Source organism: Gymnogyps californianus, chromosome 7 (assembly GCF_018139145.2).
Source record: "Gymnogyps californianus isolate 813 chromosome 7, ASM1813914v2, whole genome shotgun sequence".
Lineage (NCBI taxonomy): Eukaryota > Metazoa > Chordata > Aves > Accipitriformes > Cathartidae > Gymnogyps > Gymnogyps californianus.
In genome coordinates, this window is record NC_059477.1 from 41,559,157 (window position 1) to 41,577,644 (window position 18,488).

The 18,488-nt window shown below is 39.1% G+C and overlaps 1 protein-coding gene across 2 annotated transcripts in view; it reads left to right on the top strand.

Annotated features, from left to right (window-relative positions):
* Positions 1–18,488, top strand: part of MBD5 (methyl-CpG binding domain protein 5) — a 147,141-nt gene that overhangs the window by 93,233 nt on the left and 35,420 nt on the right. Inside the window, exons 6-10 of one of the 2 annotated variants that reach the window (XM_050899575.1) lie at positions 5,562–5,679; positions 6,109–6,243; positions 10,978–11,080; positions 11,757–11,937; positions 15,103–17,241. In XM_050899575.1, coding sequence (XP_050755532.1) covers positions 6,131–6,243; positions 10,978–11,080; positions 11,757–11,937; positions 15,103–17,241 — 2,536 coding nt within the window. In that variant the 5' untranslated portion in view covers positions 5,562–5,679; positions 6,109–6,130. Of the gene's footprint in view, positions 1–5,561; positions 5,680–6,026; positions 6,244–10,977; positions 11,081–11,756; positions 11,938–15,102; positions 17,242–18,488 lie in introns of those variants that run through there. The other variant, XM_050899577.1, reaches the window with a different exon arrangement.

Here is an 18,488-nt window from a genome sequence, read left to right on the forward strand (position 1 = left end):
TAAAGAATGCTAAAAGAATCATGCTTATTCCCAGTTCAGCTGTTGCCTTGGACAACTGTAACGACACAGTTAAATCTCCTAAACTGAGGATACGTTGCAGCTCAATGAACTCTAATTTTCACCTGCACTATGAACATTGGTATGAAGAATATCAGATGTAAAGTTACAACTTCTGATTAGTTAACAGCATGCTGATCCAAAATGCTCCAAGAGAAGAGATTGATATTTTATGCTCTTAATGATCAGCTAGAATCCGTGAACATACATCAGTCTTTCTCTGTGAGAATCTTTTCCTTATTATTAGTGTCGACTCCTAAATATTAGGTCTGAAGTGACTGCTTTGGTCATCTAGTCTGGCAGCGTAGGAAACCAAATGCTATAGGGTTCTGTCCATCCACGTGCAGGTAAGCAAGGCTGGCTGAGCTGGGGCATGTCCAGTGGGCTACTGGTAAAGGTCATTGACTGTGGATGTACAGGTACAGTGGCCTGGACTCTTGAATTTTTCTTGCTATTTATAAGTGAATTCATCCAAATAGCTATCATTTTATAGAGTGGTTAAATTGAGGTCTTCTGATCCTAAAAAATTCTACAGCATCAGAAGTAGTATAAATTAGGAATACATAAGCCTTGTTATAGTACATTATAAAACTGTCTTTTATACAGTTCAAAATAATTCAATACCAAAGGTAGTTGGACTGGTACAAACTGATTCGGCACTCGGGCAATTTAAAATGTATCATTGTAATTAAGTCATTCGGTGCAGATCAATTTCCTGGTTGCTGCAATGTATTCTTAATGCTCTGTATTTACGAGTAAGATGAAGATGTCTTTCTCAAACCAAAGGCCAGAGTATATCATGTATACGGCTGTATTATAGTCCTGGATACCAATACAATGAGATAAGATTGAAGGAAGAAAGGTTTCCTTTATACTTCAGGCACATTTGTTTGTTGAATCACTCGCCTAAAAATAGGGCTTCATAAAGTATTCAATACCAATCTAATTAGTCAAGAGAATGCTTCTTTTCAAAATGGAAAAGCATTCCCAAAAAGTGATGCAACATTTGTGTCTAATTAGATGATACAGGAGAATCCCAACTAATTGCTTTGATAGCCTTAAACAGATTAATAATGTGCAAGCGATAACTAAATAAAAACTCATTTTAACTCTGCATGGTTTGAAAATAATGCTTTTTAAGAAGCTAAAACTTCCTGTTAGTTCTAAAACTCCACGACTGTGATTTGAGGGCATTTCTATTTCTCAATGTATTTTGTAGGTTTCTCTGTGGTAGAAAGGAAAGCCTGGGAAATGAGATTGCAATTTGTGTCTATAAGCAGTGTTTTGTATACATTCTAAGTGTTTGCAGAACTTTATACCCAAAATCTGGTCATTCCATAAGTAAGCACTGGGGTTTGTGCATCAGAGAGGCAGTCGTTGATTGTAGACCTCTAAGTAGCCTTTGTGGTACATGGAATTGTTGGGCACACTCAAAGGTTCATGTAAGAAAAAAGTAATGGAGCATCTTTGCAGTGTTAGACTGTCAAAATTTGTCGTAACTGGCTTTATGTCCACTTATTAATAAAATAAATATTATATTGGTATTCATATCATATGTGATAGATCTGAATCCAGACTATTAGTATCTAATTTAAGTTTCTTTTTATTTTGTACCAAGTTTTCTGTTTCACCACTTGACTAAAAAATTGTTTAAGTAAACATTAACAGCTGAGTGTGCAAAGAGGCTTCCTAAAATGCAACATTTCAAAAAGTGAGACAGTTGCATGAAAAATTGAAAACATACTTTCAGCATATGAAAATTAAGGAGAAATTTTCCATGGGGGAGGGGCTTGAGGGGGCTGAAGAGGGGAAACAATTCAGTGTACTTTGCATAGTTCTCCAATGAAATATTTTTAAGCATATTGCAATGAAACTGGACTGCAAAACAAATCTAAACGGCATGTCTTGGCACACAGAAAAAAGAAGTAATTGATTTAGATGTGGAAAGTTGTGTTACTCGTGGTGAGATAACATGAGTTGTCTGGAGTTGTTATGAGATTACAGAGAAGAGGTATTTATTACATGAGTTGATGAAAATCAGGCCTTTGGATAGAATCCAGTGTCCAGAATACTTTGGATTTGGTCCAAAATCCGAATACTTTCTATCCCAATCCAAAGTACTTCAGATAGAATATTTTGATGGAGAAGGGGAAAATGGTACATCAAAAGAGCCAGGATTTTTCTGCCATTGAGTTGGAAGATTCTGGACTGGTAAGAAAGGTAGAGGTTTGAGTAGCCAAATGGATGCTCTGTATGTCAGAGCATTTACAGTCAGGCTGATCCCTACTGGGATTTAAATGTCTTTTTTCAATCACACAACAGTTTGCCAGACCTAATAGAACAGTGCCACTGTCCCCTCCAGTTGTCCCTTTAAACTTGCAGCTTCTCGTCTAGGCTGCCTTGTCGTATAAAATGTATTCTAAAACCAGCCTACACCAGTGGTAGGGTGAAAAACAGCCAGACACAGCCTGGTTTAAGTGACTCTCATCCTCTTTTTCACTGCTCTCTTCCTTAGCTCCGTTTGTTTGCCTGATAACCGGTTATTGGGAAAATGCAAAGGGTGTCCTTTGTTGAACCAGATTTGAGAGGTTTAACTCTTCTTGAAGAGACCTGTACTATGCTTAACTTGTCTATGGTGTTATGCAGTTAAATAAAATAACACGTAGCAGTTCTGCACGTGCAGTTTAGTGAAGGATTTCTGTGCCAAAATATCAATGGCAACCTCTTACTTCTGCCATTCATGCCTAATAGAAAAGCGCAGTGGTTACAGTATGTACTGGGTATTTTGTTGCCTGCAGTTTGTGGAAATCCGCGCAGAACTGTGCTGGGGTTTAGTGAAAGAATCTCACTTCCATGAGCATTTTCGTATAAAACATGGCTAGTTATACACTGATTAGCTGTGTACTTCTACATGGCTAGTTACACACTGATTAGCCATGTACTAAGAAGCTTCCAGGGAGCCTTAGCCCTCTTTTCTGTAATCCATTGCACACAGGCACAGCGGCATGTCCTCACAGACCCCAACTTGCATATGAGCACAGTAAATTACAAGATAAAAGGTCAGACTTCAATGATGTGGATAACATTGTTCACCGTTTTCTGCTTAGGGTCAGTGTGGTGGTTGAAGTCTTTTTGTACCTGGGGAGGAACGGAAAATGGATCATCATACCTGTGCTCTGATTCATTTTTATCTTTTACATCACTCGAAGCCTTGTGTTAATTTACAGTTCTTTAGTCTCTAGTACTTCTCCAGAAAAAGTCATACAAACAATAAACTTTGACTGAAGGTATATGTTTGAAGCAGCCATTTTATTCCAATTCACTGTAGTGAGTAAAAATATTGAAATATTTTTCACAGACAAAGCAGTTAAGTGAATTCTTTTGCCTCTTTTAGTACTATTTCAAGCTATGTGCAGTACAGAAAAATGGTTTATCTGATTAGATGATGATAAGTATTACGGTGGTGATGGAATGGGATGTTAGCTGAGGCAGACCATTGCAGAACCAGTAGAAATATAAGGTTACTTTGAAGTGTCTCTTGCTGCTTGTGCAAAAAAGAAATTGATGGCTATTATTTTCTCGTAATGGATCCAGTGCGATTGCCCTGAATAGCAACATGAGCCACAGCAGGACTGGGCTACAAGATGAGCAACCTTCTCTGCACTATGTGGTTCCAGTATTTTAAATATGTATTTTCTGATTTTACTCTATTACAGAAAGTTAATTCTCATTAACAATAATAGGGGAATTATTTACCTATTTTAGCCTTACGTGGGACCTGTAATAAAAATACCAATGCAGCATTAGGCAATAATGCTGCAACTTGGAGGTAAATTCTGCCTTGGTTTTGATGAAACAACATCTGCTCCCTTCTTAATCAGGATAAAACCAATCAAACACCAAAACTTCTAAACTGAAAACCTGAGAGAGTCCTGAACTGTTGCCAGGTGCTCTCCAAATCCTATTTCTATGTACGAGATTTAGAGATTAAAGGATAGATTGTTTTCATATGAGAGATGGCAAGGTGTTCCCTGTGACATTCACTCTAACCTTCACTAGCTGGTACTTGGTCACCTCTCCACTGTCAGTCAGCAAGATCTCATCATAGTCTCCCCATCCCTTCCCCAGTTTTGGCCAGCCAAGGATTACATCCTATTGGAGTGCTCCAGAGTATAGGAAAGCTGAAACAGATCCCTGCACAACAGTGCCAGGCTATTCTAGAAGGCTTCGTCCTGCAGAAAATCGCACTCTTTATTCTGAAAATAGCACTCTATTCTTTAGATTTTAGCACCTTAGTCAAGGAGATATGTCCAGCCGGCTCCTTTCTAGTCAACATCCTTCTTGTAAATACCATAGCTATTTTTTTTCTTTATGTAGCATTTTGAACTTCACGTTTATAAGTAGCACATCTGCAGAGAATGTACTGCATAAGTGTACTTAAGGGAATATTTTCGAGGACTGTATTTATGCCTCTGTAGTCTTCCTTTAGTGGTCTTGAAGGAAGGAGCTGTTGTTACTGTTAAATATAGATGTAGTGTGTTCCTAAGTCTTTATGTTCCATTTCTATCTCAAAAAACCTTTTCTTACTAAAATCAGTCAGGTCTATAGTAACATTGACTAAGTTTTCAAATGTTGGCATAACATTAGTATTAGGAATAAGGCAGAATTGACATGCAATTCCAGATAAAAACCTGTTAGCATTGTTACCACAATAGTCATCAATGCCGTCTTGCATTTGAGTTCTAGGATTGTTGTTTTTTCTGACTTATTTACTATTTGAATTGCGTATTCCATGTTTGTCTCATTATAATAAAACGTCCGATCTCAAGAGTTAAGTCTCACCTGGTCAACTTGAAAAACTGTTTTGGGGGAATAACACAGTTCACGTCGTTCTGAAGTTCTTTCATGAAGATTTGCTCGTACAGTATAATCATATGGGGGGAATTATGACTTATGATATTGAGATTGTTTCATAGGTATTCTGAGATCAGTGCATTGATGCTGGCTTTTCCCTTTTTGTTATATAATTTTTTTGTAAGGTGATTATTTTAATTTAGTCTAAATGCAGGGTTTTTCCATTTTTATGGATATTATCAACCCTAGAAACAGCTTCCTTGACATTAAATTCATTCAGTTTTATAAACAGTTTTTAAAGGGCATTAATTGAGCTAGTCATCTGTTGATAATTCTGAACAGAAGCATATGTGAAACTATTCAGTTAAAAGATACATCCCTTAATTCACTCAAACTGTACATTAACTATTTAATAACAGTTGCACTCTCGTAGCTTTTAAGATGTAGCTCCGTTGCATCCACATATAAATAGAATATGCTAGCAGGATTATATTTACCCTAAGCCTTATTTTGATGGTTCCACTGACATTTAAAATTTTGATTCTAAGCTCTTTAAATGGATGCAGCTGTATACATCTTCACGAGTTACTGAACTGGGCTGAAAGACTTCAGAAAATGGCTCATGTGTTTTCTATATCTGTATTTTTCAGGCTGTTTCATTGGAGCCAGGGAGTCATGAAAGAAACTCAAGAAGACAACTTGGATAATGAACGGAAGATAAAAAGAAAACAAAAAGAATGTGGCATATAAAGGGTATAATACCTGGAGGTATTAGATCTGACTCATATTTATAAAAATGAGACGAGCTTTCACAAAATACAAGTTATCTTAGACAGTCATCAAGCTTGGAGCCATGCTGTTGAACTAGAAATTCTCCTTTTCCCCATTCTCCTTTCTGACAGGTAACAAAGGATTGGTGAATTATGATTTTCCCAAGTTGGAAGCACTAATTTTTATCTATATAGTTCATCCTTATGAATATATAAGGAGTTAAACATTGCATATTTAATGTGGATTATAATGGGAAACTGACTCGTTAACAAAAATGGCCACTTTTAAGGACTTGGTTTCAAACTGAGCTGGAGCCTCCCAATGCACTTTGTACAATTTGGGGAAAGGTGTACTGAATGGCCTTCTTTGGGAGGCCATGATGACATGTAGTAAAAGGATATCATCTTACTGTTGATATCTTTGAAGACTCATAAACAGAAACAGAAAAATGAATGGTGGAAAGGAGTGTGACGGAGGGGACACGGATGGAGGGCCACCAGCAGTGCAAGTTCCCGTTGGTTGGCAGCGACGGGTGGACCAAAGTGGAGTGCTCTATATCAGGTAAGGTTATCTGAGGTGGTTACTGGTTTTGTTTTCCTTGTAGTTTTGCCAGAACGTGTGGTAAATTAGTGCCTCAGCTGATCTTTTGTACTCAAAAACTTCAAGAGCTTGTTCTTTTGGAAGTATGAGATCATTTTTTCTGCTGATACTAGTGGAGTCCACTTATGTCAGTTGTGCCATTTGCATGCCCTTAACGTACTCTCAAATCTAATATTGCTTAGTCTTGAATATTTGATAATCCTTACTATACATTTTGCTTTAGGCATGAATAGTTCTTTATTACTTATTATTGTCGTATGGATTTTAAAGCTGAGCAGTAGCAGATTTAACCTTACTTAATATCTTTATTATTCAAACCTTTTACAATGAAACTAACGAGAGGTTTAGTTATATGCCACATCTGAGATGATGAGAAATCTCTACTGTCTTTTGCCTACTCCCCGATGCATAGGCATTGCCTTCTCCTTGCACCGGCGTGGGCTTTTTATAAGAGCCTTTGCTGGTCGAATTCAAAGCAGTGATCAGGCATGCAAACAGTTCATGGCAGGTAAGGTAGAGTGGGACTTTCTTCTTCTGTCAGCAACAAGCCTTCAGCTCAGTTCATGCGATGCCATGCAACTTTATCCTGACATTCTGTAGCTCTTCTTCCCTAAGTCTTTTCTGGGTTTATGTTCCAGGTCTCCATTATACTGTTGTGTTGTACTTACTCTCTTTTGAAAGGAAATTTAAGTGGTGCAACTACTTAGTAGCTGCAGAAAACATCAGGTTTTATATGCCCTGTGGAGGTTCTGTGTTCAGTATCACTGATGTTCTCCAGCAAGATTTACTTCTATGGATTCCCCACATTTCTCAGGTAGAAAAAACAGGGACACAAGCCTATAATCCGAAGTTTTAGGTATTTTATTTGTTTATTTTGTTAGCTTATTGGATTTTTTTGCTTCACCCTGGAACAGTCACAAAGAAACGCATTGAAATGACTGTTAAATGAATGTGTTCAGACAGACTATAAATTAAATGTTATTGGAAAAAAGATCAAAGTTAGCTTTAACAAAATATGGGTACATCAGGTTTACATCACAGAAGTCTAAATGATTATCAGTCTGTTATTTGCTTAATCTTATTCCACTATTATGGGATTAAAATAACCACTTCTTCACAACATTTTATGTATTACCAATACAAAATTCTTTAATGACTCAAAGCATACTCCAGTTTTACACTAAACTACCATAAAAGATCAAATGTATTCCAGGATTTCTTGTTTATATTCTCAATTAGCAGAATCAAACAAAATCCCTGTCAGTGATACGCATGTCAAAGATAAATCGCCTTCCCCTTGTATTTTCATTACAGCTATAATTTACTGGGCCTCTGCCTTAGTTAAAAATCAATGAGAAAGAAAAAGTTGTGGGTTGGGTTTGGTTTTTTTCCTATCATCTCTATATCCAGGCATCAGGACATATAATGCTTTGGTATTTTTATATACCTGATGATCCGATCTGCTTTTGAACTTCATTTTCTACAGCTGTAAGAAGGAGGCCACGAAGCTTGTGCTGCTTCTTCAAGCATGTGTCTTACATGTTTATAAACTAGTAAATGTTGGTATAATTCTGACAGTTGTTTGCTTTTCTATCTCCTTTTTATATATGTTCTCTTTGTTCAGGGGGACTTTCTTAATATTTCTGTTCTGAATTGCCTTATGCAAAACACTGTCTTTATTCTAGTTGAAGCTTGTATTATTTCTGCCCTCTTCCCAAGTTTTGCCCATGTATATTTTTTTTCCTTTAATCCAACGGTTAATTTTCTGGTTGCCTTCAGTAAGCTGTTCCGATTAAGGGAAGGCGCTTGGTATGGTCCACAGCTCTTACATTCTTATTTGGTGAAGGGCACAGAGTAGGACATGTTGGTTGGAAAGGTTGGAAGTCAAATAATCCAACCTCCTGCTTGACGTGGAGTGTCCGCAGCGCTCGGTCAGGTCAGCCCTTGGTTTCTCCAGCTGCATCTGCCAGGACTGAGTTTCCACAACCTCTCTGGGTAACCTGCTCTAGCGCTGCACTGCCCTTCTGAAGGAACAACCACCCTGAAAATATGCCCAGCATTTATTGAGAGAATGTAAAGGTCAAACAATATTGACTCAAAAGCTATCCAAGGGAAAATTAGTGTATACATTAAGATCTGACATGATTTAACTAGAGTAGATGATCCCAGCTGAATAAGGACTCATTCTATTTGTGCTTCCTTATAAAGCATGCACGCTTTTCTATCAACTGTCAACAGTTGCTTTGGATTAAATCCATTATTAACTAGTTTTTGTTACCTGGTAAAAGCACTGAGTTGAGTCTCAGTGCTTTTCTTAGTAAAACAGTGCTGCTGCCTTAAAGTAGGACCTAAATCTCTTCTTCAGCTTACTGTTCGTGAATAGTCATCAGTGGAATAAACTGAGAAAAGCTCTTTAATAACAGGAACAGATTTCACAGCTGTCAGTAACAGATCCTAATATATTTTATAATTTGCCCTTTCTTGTTTCTTTGGGAGGCCTAAAACTTCTGGATGACCTCAGTGCTGAAAACAACCTGGTAGTTGCTTACAAAGGAAGCTGTGGATTATCCTTTGCAGTACAGAAGTGTGAGGAAATCTGTGCACACAAAAGATACTTAGCAATTACATAGGTCTGCCCAGGAACAAGGCAGAAACAGAAAAATTGGGCCTTTTTAAAATTTTGTTGTTTCTTGTGGACAAATAACCAAGCATATTTGTGCAGTGCGGATGCTGAATCCCACATGCCACAGATTCAGTGGACTGATCTGTGCACTCCTGGTAAGCGTGAGTATCCAGACCTTCCTCTACACCCACTGATTGCGGGTGCAGTACGTATGTGCCTTATAGGTCTGTTGTTTCCAGGCTCCAGTATCTCCTTCTGCCTGAACTGGATATGTGTGCCCAGATTTCCCAGACAAACTGCATGCCAAGGAAGGTTATTTAAAATGGTTTTATTCTAGAAATAGGAAAAAAAAATGAACTCTGATGGTATAGCTTTACTCTTGCTGCTCAGTAGGCCTTTTTTACCAATGCAAATAAAATGGCATCCTGACTCCAGAGCATCTTCCCAGGGATGCCATTTAACGCAAGCTTTTTAAGCGTCACAGAAAGTGTCCGTAGAGATTTTGCGTGTAGATGGGATAGTGTAGAGCAAATGCCAACCTGAGTTTCTCCCATGGGAAGTGTCTTCAAGTATGGACCTCACCTGGGGTGAGCAGTCGCTCCTGTGTGCGTAGTCAGGACAGGTTGGGAAAGTCCAAAGCTATCGGCCAGCGCTGGAGATGCAGAGCCAAAGTAGAAAACAAGTGATACTCACTGAGTTAAAATGTGGTAAGGGTAGCATCATGGTTTAACCAGTCTATAGCTGAAATTTAAATAAATAAATAAATAAAAAGAGTAATTTCCGCCTGCTCCCCAAGTATTTCAATTTAAGACAGAGAAGGTTTGGCTTTCTGACCTACCTATCACTTCATACCCATACCATTATTTTTAGATTGCTCTTTCATCTTGCTTACCCTCAGAACTGTCACTGTTACACATATTCAACCTGGACAGTTCTCTCTAAAATAATTATTTCAGGGCAAGTCTGAAAAATAAATTACTTATTTAAACTGTCAGCATAACTTTAAATGTCACTTGCAGATGTTGCTTTATATGTGACTTAGTTCTTGTGCAGAATTAGGTGTTTATACATTGGGTTTTAAGTACAAAAGTTTGTCATGGTTTGGAATTTTGACTCTTGGCTGTTTTCATGATCCAAACTATTCCACTTAAGTTGTTTTTGTTAAAATAAGGGCTATTTACAGCTGCCATTAAGAACCAGTGTTTTAGCCAGTCCTCATAAATTATTGTATTCTTTCCCTGATAAACAGTTTAGATGGCTAAGTAATAAAGAGCAATCTGGAAGTTAGAGGCTTGTGACATGAGAACCGTTTTTATCTTATGAATTAGTGATTTTGCAGTAACAGAATTTCCAATGTCCTATTTTTGGATATGGAGATAATGATTTTCTGGTGGGAGTTAGAGAAACCCGAGTGCAGTTTATCAGAAACTCACTGGATTGGCTTCTTGGTGTAATATTTCTCACTTTCAGCGAGAGGGTCGAAATTTTAGCTGAATGAAACAAAACTGTTTATGCAACCAGGAGACCCAGCCGCAGCAGCTTTGTTACTGTGCCCCCTTTTCTGTATGGAATTTCTCGTACTTCTTGAAACACACTTTTGTGTTTTTTTCTTTTTAAATTAGGTCCCAGTCCTAAAAAAGTACAGATGACTGTCATGCCTGCATGGAACTGCAGTGATGTGGTGGAGGGGGAGGAGGTCCGTGGGGACTGCACTCTGCCTGTGTGTTACACTTTAGAGGAGAGAGGAGGGAGAAAAATAATCTTAGTGTTGTTAAGGCTTTCAAGCAGGACTGTAATGTGAATAGTAAATATCAATAATCTCAGTTACTTTCTCTTCTCTGCACTTGCTGTGTTTGTTTTTCTGTAGTGAAATCTTCCTTTAAAATGTTTGGGGGGGGCTGTTTTTGAGAAGTATCATCGCAGTTCTTGACTAAAAGCAGGAAGTACTATGAAACAAAATACAAAATCTTAGCTGTGTTATTTTAAACACTCTCTCTGTGAGCTGTTAGAATGGTAGATAGAAGTCATGACCTATCAAATAGCTTGCATTCATCGTTTCTGTTCCTTTACAGTCCCAGTGGGTCTTTATTATCCTGCTTGGAGCAGGTGAAGACTTACTTGCTGACTGATGGAACATGCAAGTGTGGCCTAGAATGTCCTCTTGTTCTTCCCAAGGTAAAGAAAAGCATCATTTTGGATCTCTGTGCTATAATCCTTATGAGCTAACTATGTCAGCTGATGTGCTATGCCATGACTTAATCTCTGTTCAGATCATATATATAAAGTGAGATAAGTGGTATACACCCGAAGATTTACCATAAAATACAAAATTAATCTCTCCTCTGCCTTCTCCCCTCATGGAAAAGATCTGACTCGGTTTTTATGGTGTTCGAACATTTTCCTATTAAACTGGAAACCTACCATCGGCAGCGTCATGTTAACACGTGAGGATCTGAGCGGAGCACTGACTTACGTGTTAGCTTCAGTATCAGCTTCACAATTTTATCATCTGTACACAAATTGTAACCTTTTCTTCTTAATCGCAGGGCAGTCTCAAACACACAGGGTCCTTTCTCCTTTTTTTCTCCATACGCTTTATACTGAGGAGCATTAAAGTTCTCTTGCTAGATGACAACTTCCATGACTCTGTTTACTTATTATAAATGTATTCACTTTTTATTTATAATTATGAAACGTACTGTAAAGGTATCTCTTGGGCAATGTAGGAGCTGTCAGATAGCTCTAAGGAACAGAGGCAAATTCAATTCTATGTAAAATTTCTGGTTTAGGTGTATTTGGTGAGTTTACTGCCTATAATCATTATTTTAAACGTTGGAATTTTTACTCTCAGGTCTTTAATTTTGATCCTGGAGCTGCTGTGAAGCAGAGAACTGCTGAAGATGTTAAAGCGGACGAAGATGTCACCAAACTATGCATACATAAAAGGAAAATTATTGCTGTGGCTACACTTCATAAAAGCATGGAAGCACCACATCCTTCACTAGTTCTAACTAGTCCTGGTGGTGGAACAAGTGAGTAAAATCATGCAGAATCATTTAATTACCTAATTTTAAATATATATAATTACTATGCAAAAACACCCCCAAAAGTCTAATGTATCTATGAGTGCAATAGTAAACAGATTCAAGGAAAAAACGGAGGTAGTAATTAGAGAGATGTAGGTAGATAGAAAATGAGTCTAAAAAGCAGGTCATCCCAGACTAAGAGCATGATTTTCTTGGAAAAGATATCAGATTGTTCTAGACAAAGAAAATACATTAGCTCTCATCTTTTGGAACTGTAGTAATATGTCTGATATTCTGTCACATGGGAAATTAGAGAAGCAGAATAAAGTGATTATAAAGGGATTAGAATGTGGCTAAGGACTTGGCTAAATGGGAAATTGTATTGCAAGGCAGAATATACAGCAAGAGAAGATCTCCACTGTAATTTCTCACGGATTATTTTTGGGGACCAACCTGGATTAGCATTTTAATTCTCCATATCAACAAAAAATGAGGTAATTTGTTGATGGATGAAGTTGACAGGTATTATCAAAACAAGAGAAGATCAAAACAGGTTGAAAAACTGGGAGATCATTGAGACCTGGAGTGAAGGAAAAGGTATAGCAACAAATCCTGTTAATTGTAAGGTTATTCACCTGGGGACTAGTGAAAAAAGCTATTAGCTGTAAATTATTGAGAAGGAAGACCTAGATATAGTAGCTGATCAAAGAGGCCTGTGAGCCGTACCAGATGGCAGTATGGTGCAGATCAATGTGACTCTAAGAGAGAGAAGTACCAATGCGTTGTATGCTTACTGCCTTCCTGCGCCCCTGTTCTCGCTAGCGGCACTCAAGCTGAAATAGAGCAGAGGATCTTCTCTTAGTGAACTGCAAAACCTGTTTTATGAAAGTCATCTAAAAGTGTTTAGCTTGTTCAAGCTGGCAAGATGGTGGTTGAAAGGAGATACGATTGCCGTCAATAAAGGCATCAGGAGAATCAGCACCAGAAAATAAAGCTACTTAAGCTGAAGGACAAAGTTAGCACTGAAAGAAACAGCTACAAAACCAGAGTTGCATAGAAACTTCAACTGAAAATCAGGTACTTTCTAAGGATTACAAGAAAAGGTTCTGAAGTAGTCTTACAAATCCAAATGGTTAGGACAAAGGAGTGAAGTTACTTTTAAGAGAGAGCTCCGTAAGTTTATGGTTATATACTGTGATGCGTGCAACTTCTGGGAAATGGCCCTTGATAATCTGAGAGATCTTTTGCACCCCTATATTGCTGTAATAATAGCTGGGTAGTCGCTAAGCGCTCTGCAGCCTGACTTCAAACTGGAAAATTTTAAGGATATAAAAATAAATAATAAATTTCAGATAGGCAGGCAGTGCTAAAACACCAGTGCTGTTCATAGTATTGATGTGCTCTTGCATTTTCAAATTGCTATTTATGATTTTAAAGCTTTGTTTAAATTGATTTTTTGCAATGTAATTTATGTTTTTAAACTGAACAGTGCAATTTCCCGAATTACTATGCATTTTCCTTGTTAGTTTTTTTTTATTAGTAGTAGTACTTAAATTACATTTTTGTTTTCAAAAAATTAGCAAAATGAAGGCGGTAAAACCAGCTAAATATTAAAGACACAAGTCACATTTATGTGGTCTTACCTTCTCTGTTGATCAGAATTTTGTGCGCTAAGCAAAGAAGAAAATTTCCCAATAAATTGCCTTTGTAAACAACATGTCTTTTCATTTATGCACACTTACATTTGACCATTTGCTTAGGTCCAGCATTCAAGGTGAGGGTTCTTGTACATATTTCGTTTTGCAGTTCAGTCTTGAGATTTGTCCCCTAAATGAGACTTTGGTTGTATTTTGGGAAAGGTAATATGTTTGTTTCTGTCATGATGTAGCTGGTTGAGCAAATAGGATGAAGGCAGCATTGTTAGTGCCATCTGTCTCCTATGGCCAGGCTGAAGGAAAGAAGGGATTGGGCTCTTGCGAATACAGGAATTTAAAGGCACCTCTGAATGCATTGGAACATGAAATCTTTAGCTCATTATTCAAGTTTAAGTTTGCATATTTAGAGGCTGCATGCCAAGCACACCAAGCTGAATTACAAATTCCCAGAGCAGCAGAACTGGCAGAAAGTCTGCCAGACTTGGAGCTGCTTGTGGTGGTATTCTTAAAGTAAAACATGGGAAAAAAAAAAAATCTTTTTAAATAAAACTGATATTAGGGGACAGAAAAGGGAAGGGGTCTTGCGCTTGCAGGAAGGTCTAGTCTCAAAACTGGGATTTACAGGGAATTTTTCCATTGTAGAGGGGTTCACATGTCTGCATATACAAATATCCCCAAGGCCTTTATCCTGAAAACAAACATAGAAGGTAGAGCCCCTTCTTAAATTTAGCATCTTCACCACAAGCAAAGCTTGTTGCAGCAAAAGCCTTAATTCGGTAAAGTAACACAGGACATGATATAACGTATGTCCTCACCTTTTTAGCAAAGCAGTTCCCAGGAACAGATTAACTCAGAGGACTGGAACTCAGTGCCCTTGGTGCCAGCGAGTGATGTGGAGTGGCCGGAGAAGCTGCATCCTGCCTTGCACAGCCGTGGTCTTTTTGGTCTCTGCAATTAAGTGCTTGGCTGAATAGAAATCTGAGCCAAAGTCGTATGGCACAGCTCCCCATTCATCCTCATCAGGGACACCATTTGGGGAAGGACCCTTTTCTCTGTAGGGCGCGGAGAAATTTAGCCTAAACCCGTGTTGGGTTTGTTCCTCCTGTACTCAATAGATGGTGCCAGAGGCTCCTTTTCCCTGCGACAGTGATAGCCTGCTCCTCCTGCCAGCTCTTCTAGTGGTAGCCAAAGTGGTGATGCTGGAGATTCAGGAGTAGGATACTGGAGATGATGGTTAGAAAGAAAAGACAAAAGGGAAGGAAAAAGATTTAACATTGTCCATATTTATGCAGTCTTTATACGGGATATGGAGTTAAGGTCTATACAACTGCACTATGTAGTAGGGTAGCACGCACCATTCCAGCAACTACTTGGTGATTTAGGTATTATGCCTGTTGAGGCAAAAGTTTAGCCAAAAGGCTTTATAGCTTTTATGAATATTTTCACACACAGTAGTTTTGCACTGAAATGTGTGTATCGGATTTCAAAACAGTAACTGTTGTGTTTTTAATATCAGGTGCAACTCCAGTAGTTCCTACTCGAGCAGCAACTCCAAGATCAATGAGGAATAAATCACATGAAGGAATCACAAATTCTGTGATGCCAGAATGTAAGACTCCTTTCAAGTTGATGATAGGGGCATCTAATGCCATGGGTAGGCTTTACGTGCAAGAAATGGCTGGAAGCCAGCAACAAGAACTTCATTCTGTCTATCCTAGGCAGAGATTGGGTAGTAATGAACTTGGACAGAAGTCTCCGTATCGTGGCAGTCATGGTGGGATGCCCAGTCCAGCTTCATCAGGATCACAGATATATGGAGATGGCTCAATCTCTCCTAGGACTGACCCACTTGGAAGCCCTGATGTTTTCACAAGGAACAATCCCAGTTTTCATGGAGCACCCAACTCCAGTCCTATTCACATGAACAGGACACCTCTATCTCCACCATCAGTAATGCTACATGGTTCTCCCATACAGTCATCCTGTGCAATGGCTGGAAGGACTAATATACCTCTTTCCCCAACCTTGACCACAAAAAGCCCAGTAATGAAAAAACCCATGTGTAATTTTTCAACTGGTATGGAAATACCACGAGCAATGTTTCACCATAAACCGCCCCAAGGTCCACCCCCACCTCCTCCACCGCCTTCTTGTGCTCTTCAGAAAAAGCCATTAACATCAGAAAAGGATCCACTTGGCATACTTGACCCTATTCCTAGCAAACCAGTGAATCAGAATCCTGTTATCATTAACCCAACTACTTTCCATTCAAATGTCCACTCTCAGGTACCCGTGATGAATGTAAGCATGCCTCCTGCTGTCGTCCCTTTGCCAAGTAATCTTCCTTTGCCAACTGTAAAACCTGGTCACATGAACCATGGAAGTCATGTTCAAAGAGTTCAGCATTCTGCTTCAACTTCCCTCTCTCCTTCGCCAGTGACATCCCCAGTTCATATGATGGGATCCGGGATTGGAAGGATCGAGGCTTCTCCCCAAAGATCACGTTCTTCTTCCACGTCATCAGATCATGGAAATTTCCTGCTGCCTCCAGTAGGACCACAGTCATCCTGTAGTGGTATTAAAGTTCCTCCCAGGTCCCCAAGGTCAACAATAGGGTCACCGAGACCATCTATGCCATCTAGCCCTTCCACCAAGCATGATGGACTTAATCAATACAAGGACATCCCTAACCCATTAATTGCTGGAATGAGTAATGTATTAAATCCTCCAAACAATGCAGTTTTTTCTACTGCATCGGCTGGAAGTGGTTCCTTGAAGAGTCAGCCTGGTTTGCTGGGAATGCCTTTAAATCAGATCTTGAACCAGCACAATGCTGCCTCTTTTCCAGCAAGTAGTTTACTCTCAGCAGCAGCCAAAGCACAGCTAGCAAATCAAAATAAACTTGCTGGTAACAACAATAACAGCAGTAGCAATTCTGGACCTGTTGCCAGCGGTGGCAACAACGAAGGACATAGCACTTTAAATACCATGTTCCCTCCTGCTGCCAATGTGCTTCTACCAACGACTGAAGGGCAAAGTGGCCGAGCAGCACTGAGAGATAAATTGATGTCTCAGCAAAAAGATCCTCTGAGAAAAAGAAAGCAGCCGACCACCACGGTGTTGAGTTTGCTGAGACAGTCTCAGTTGGACAGTTCTGGAGTTTCCAAAGCTGGATCTGATTTGATAAGAAAGCAAAGTCAAAGCTCCTTTCCCATCAGTTCTATGTCCCAGCTACTTCAGTCCATGAGTTGTCAAAGCTCTCACATGAGCAGCAATAGTACCACCAGTTGTGGGAGCTCAAATACTGCTTTACCTTGCTCTGGTAACCAGATGCATTTTGCAGACACCAGTATGAACTCTGGCAGTCTCCAGAACTCGCTGGCACAGAGTTTACCCTTGCGAGGGGAGGGTGTGCACTGCCAGAACACAAACACTAACTTTGTCCACGGTACTAGCCCGGGCACAACCAACCATCTTGCAGGTTTAATAAATCAGATGCAGGCTAGCGGGAACTGTGGGATGCTCAGTCAGTCAGGAATGGCTTTAGGAAATTCATTACATCCGAACCCACCTCAGTCGAGAATCCAGGCATCCTCCACGCCAGTGATACCAAACAGCATTGTTAGCAGCTGTAATCAAACAAGTCCTGAAGCAGGTACGTTTCCTTCTAAAAGGATACCCCTATGTTTGACTGCTTGGAAATATATGATGACTATTTTTAAACGGGTTCCTTTTACGTATCTACTTTTTAAACTTGAGTTTCCCAATATGAAAAGTCTGCCTATTTCATGCTGATATCCAGATACTCAAAAATAAAATGAATAAGAAAAAACAGTGGTAGACTAAAATATATCTCCCTTTTTCTGAACAAAATCATCCTGGCCTCCTTCCTGTGACAACTCTTGCTTCTATTAACTTCCACACACTCTGCGTAAATAAAATCCATGCACTTTTGTACATACCCAGACCTCAGCTTTTGTCGCTTGCCCAAATAAATTGGGTTTTTTTTGCAGCATGCCCTGCTACTTCAACCCTAGAATGCTATGGCTAACCTGGCAGTGTATGTCCAGGCTATACACGTGTTCTTTACTGCTTGCGTTAAAGAGTTGGTGTTATCAGAGATTGGAGCAGATACTAGGAGTACAAAAGTACAAAATAACCCTTTCCAGGGACAGTGCGGGGGAATGCCGAGTTTGTGTTTGCCTTTATCATGATAATTTTACTAAGCTGGTAATTAATGGTTCAATAAACTGTATATTCAGTTGGAAGAGTGCAGAGAGATTTCCTGGTTTATTCATCAGTGAAGACTTGGAGAGGAAACAGGTATGCTGCTGTTACTATCTCCGTGCTGTTTAAAGATAAAAGGCAGACAGCTCAAAAATGTATATTTCATTTAACTACTGCTGGTTGAACAAAGTATGCAGTTTTGAAAGGTGGTACTGTGTCAATTTCTTAAGCAGAAAGAAAACCTTCCATTTGATATTTCGGTCTTTCAGCTTGGTTAACTTTCAAAGCGTGTGTTTGCTACAATCATAGCTAAACTACGTCAGGTCAAACGAAAGTGAGTGTAAGCGTGCAAACAGTCTCTCTCATTAACCCGAGAAAGAACCTGATATGTATTCCTGAGCTTCCTCCAAGAGAGCAGTTTATTCTTTAAAATACAGAATGGAATTATATAAAAACTGAATTATATGAAAATAATTTTCTAATATTATGCTGGTCACAGTTTCTGATGACTTTTAAGGGTTTCTCTCCATTCCTGGGGAAAGAAGGCATTTTTTTTCCTTAGCTATATTGGTGGTTTGTGTCGCAGGCAAGCAGCTATTAATCCTTGCATGGCTGTTTTGCCTTGTCATGCTGACAAAGAGGAGCATTTCCTGATATAGTCTGTCTCTTCTGAGA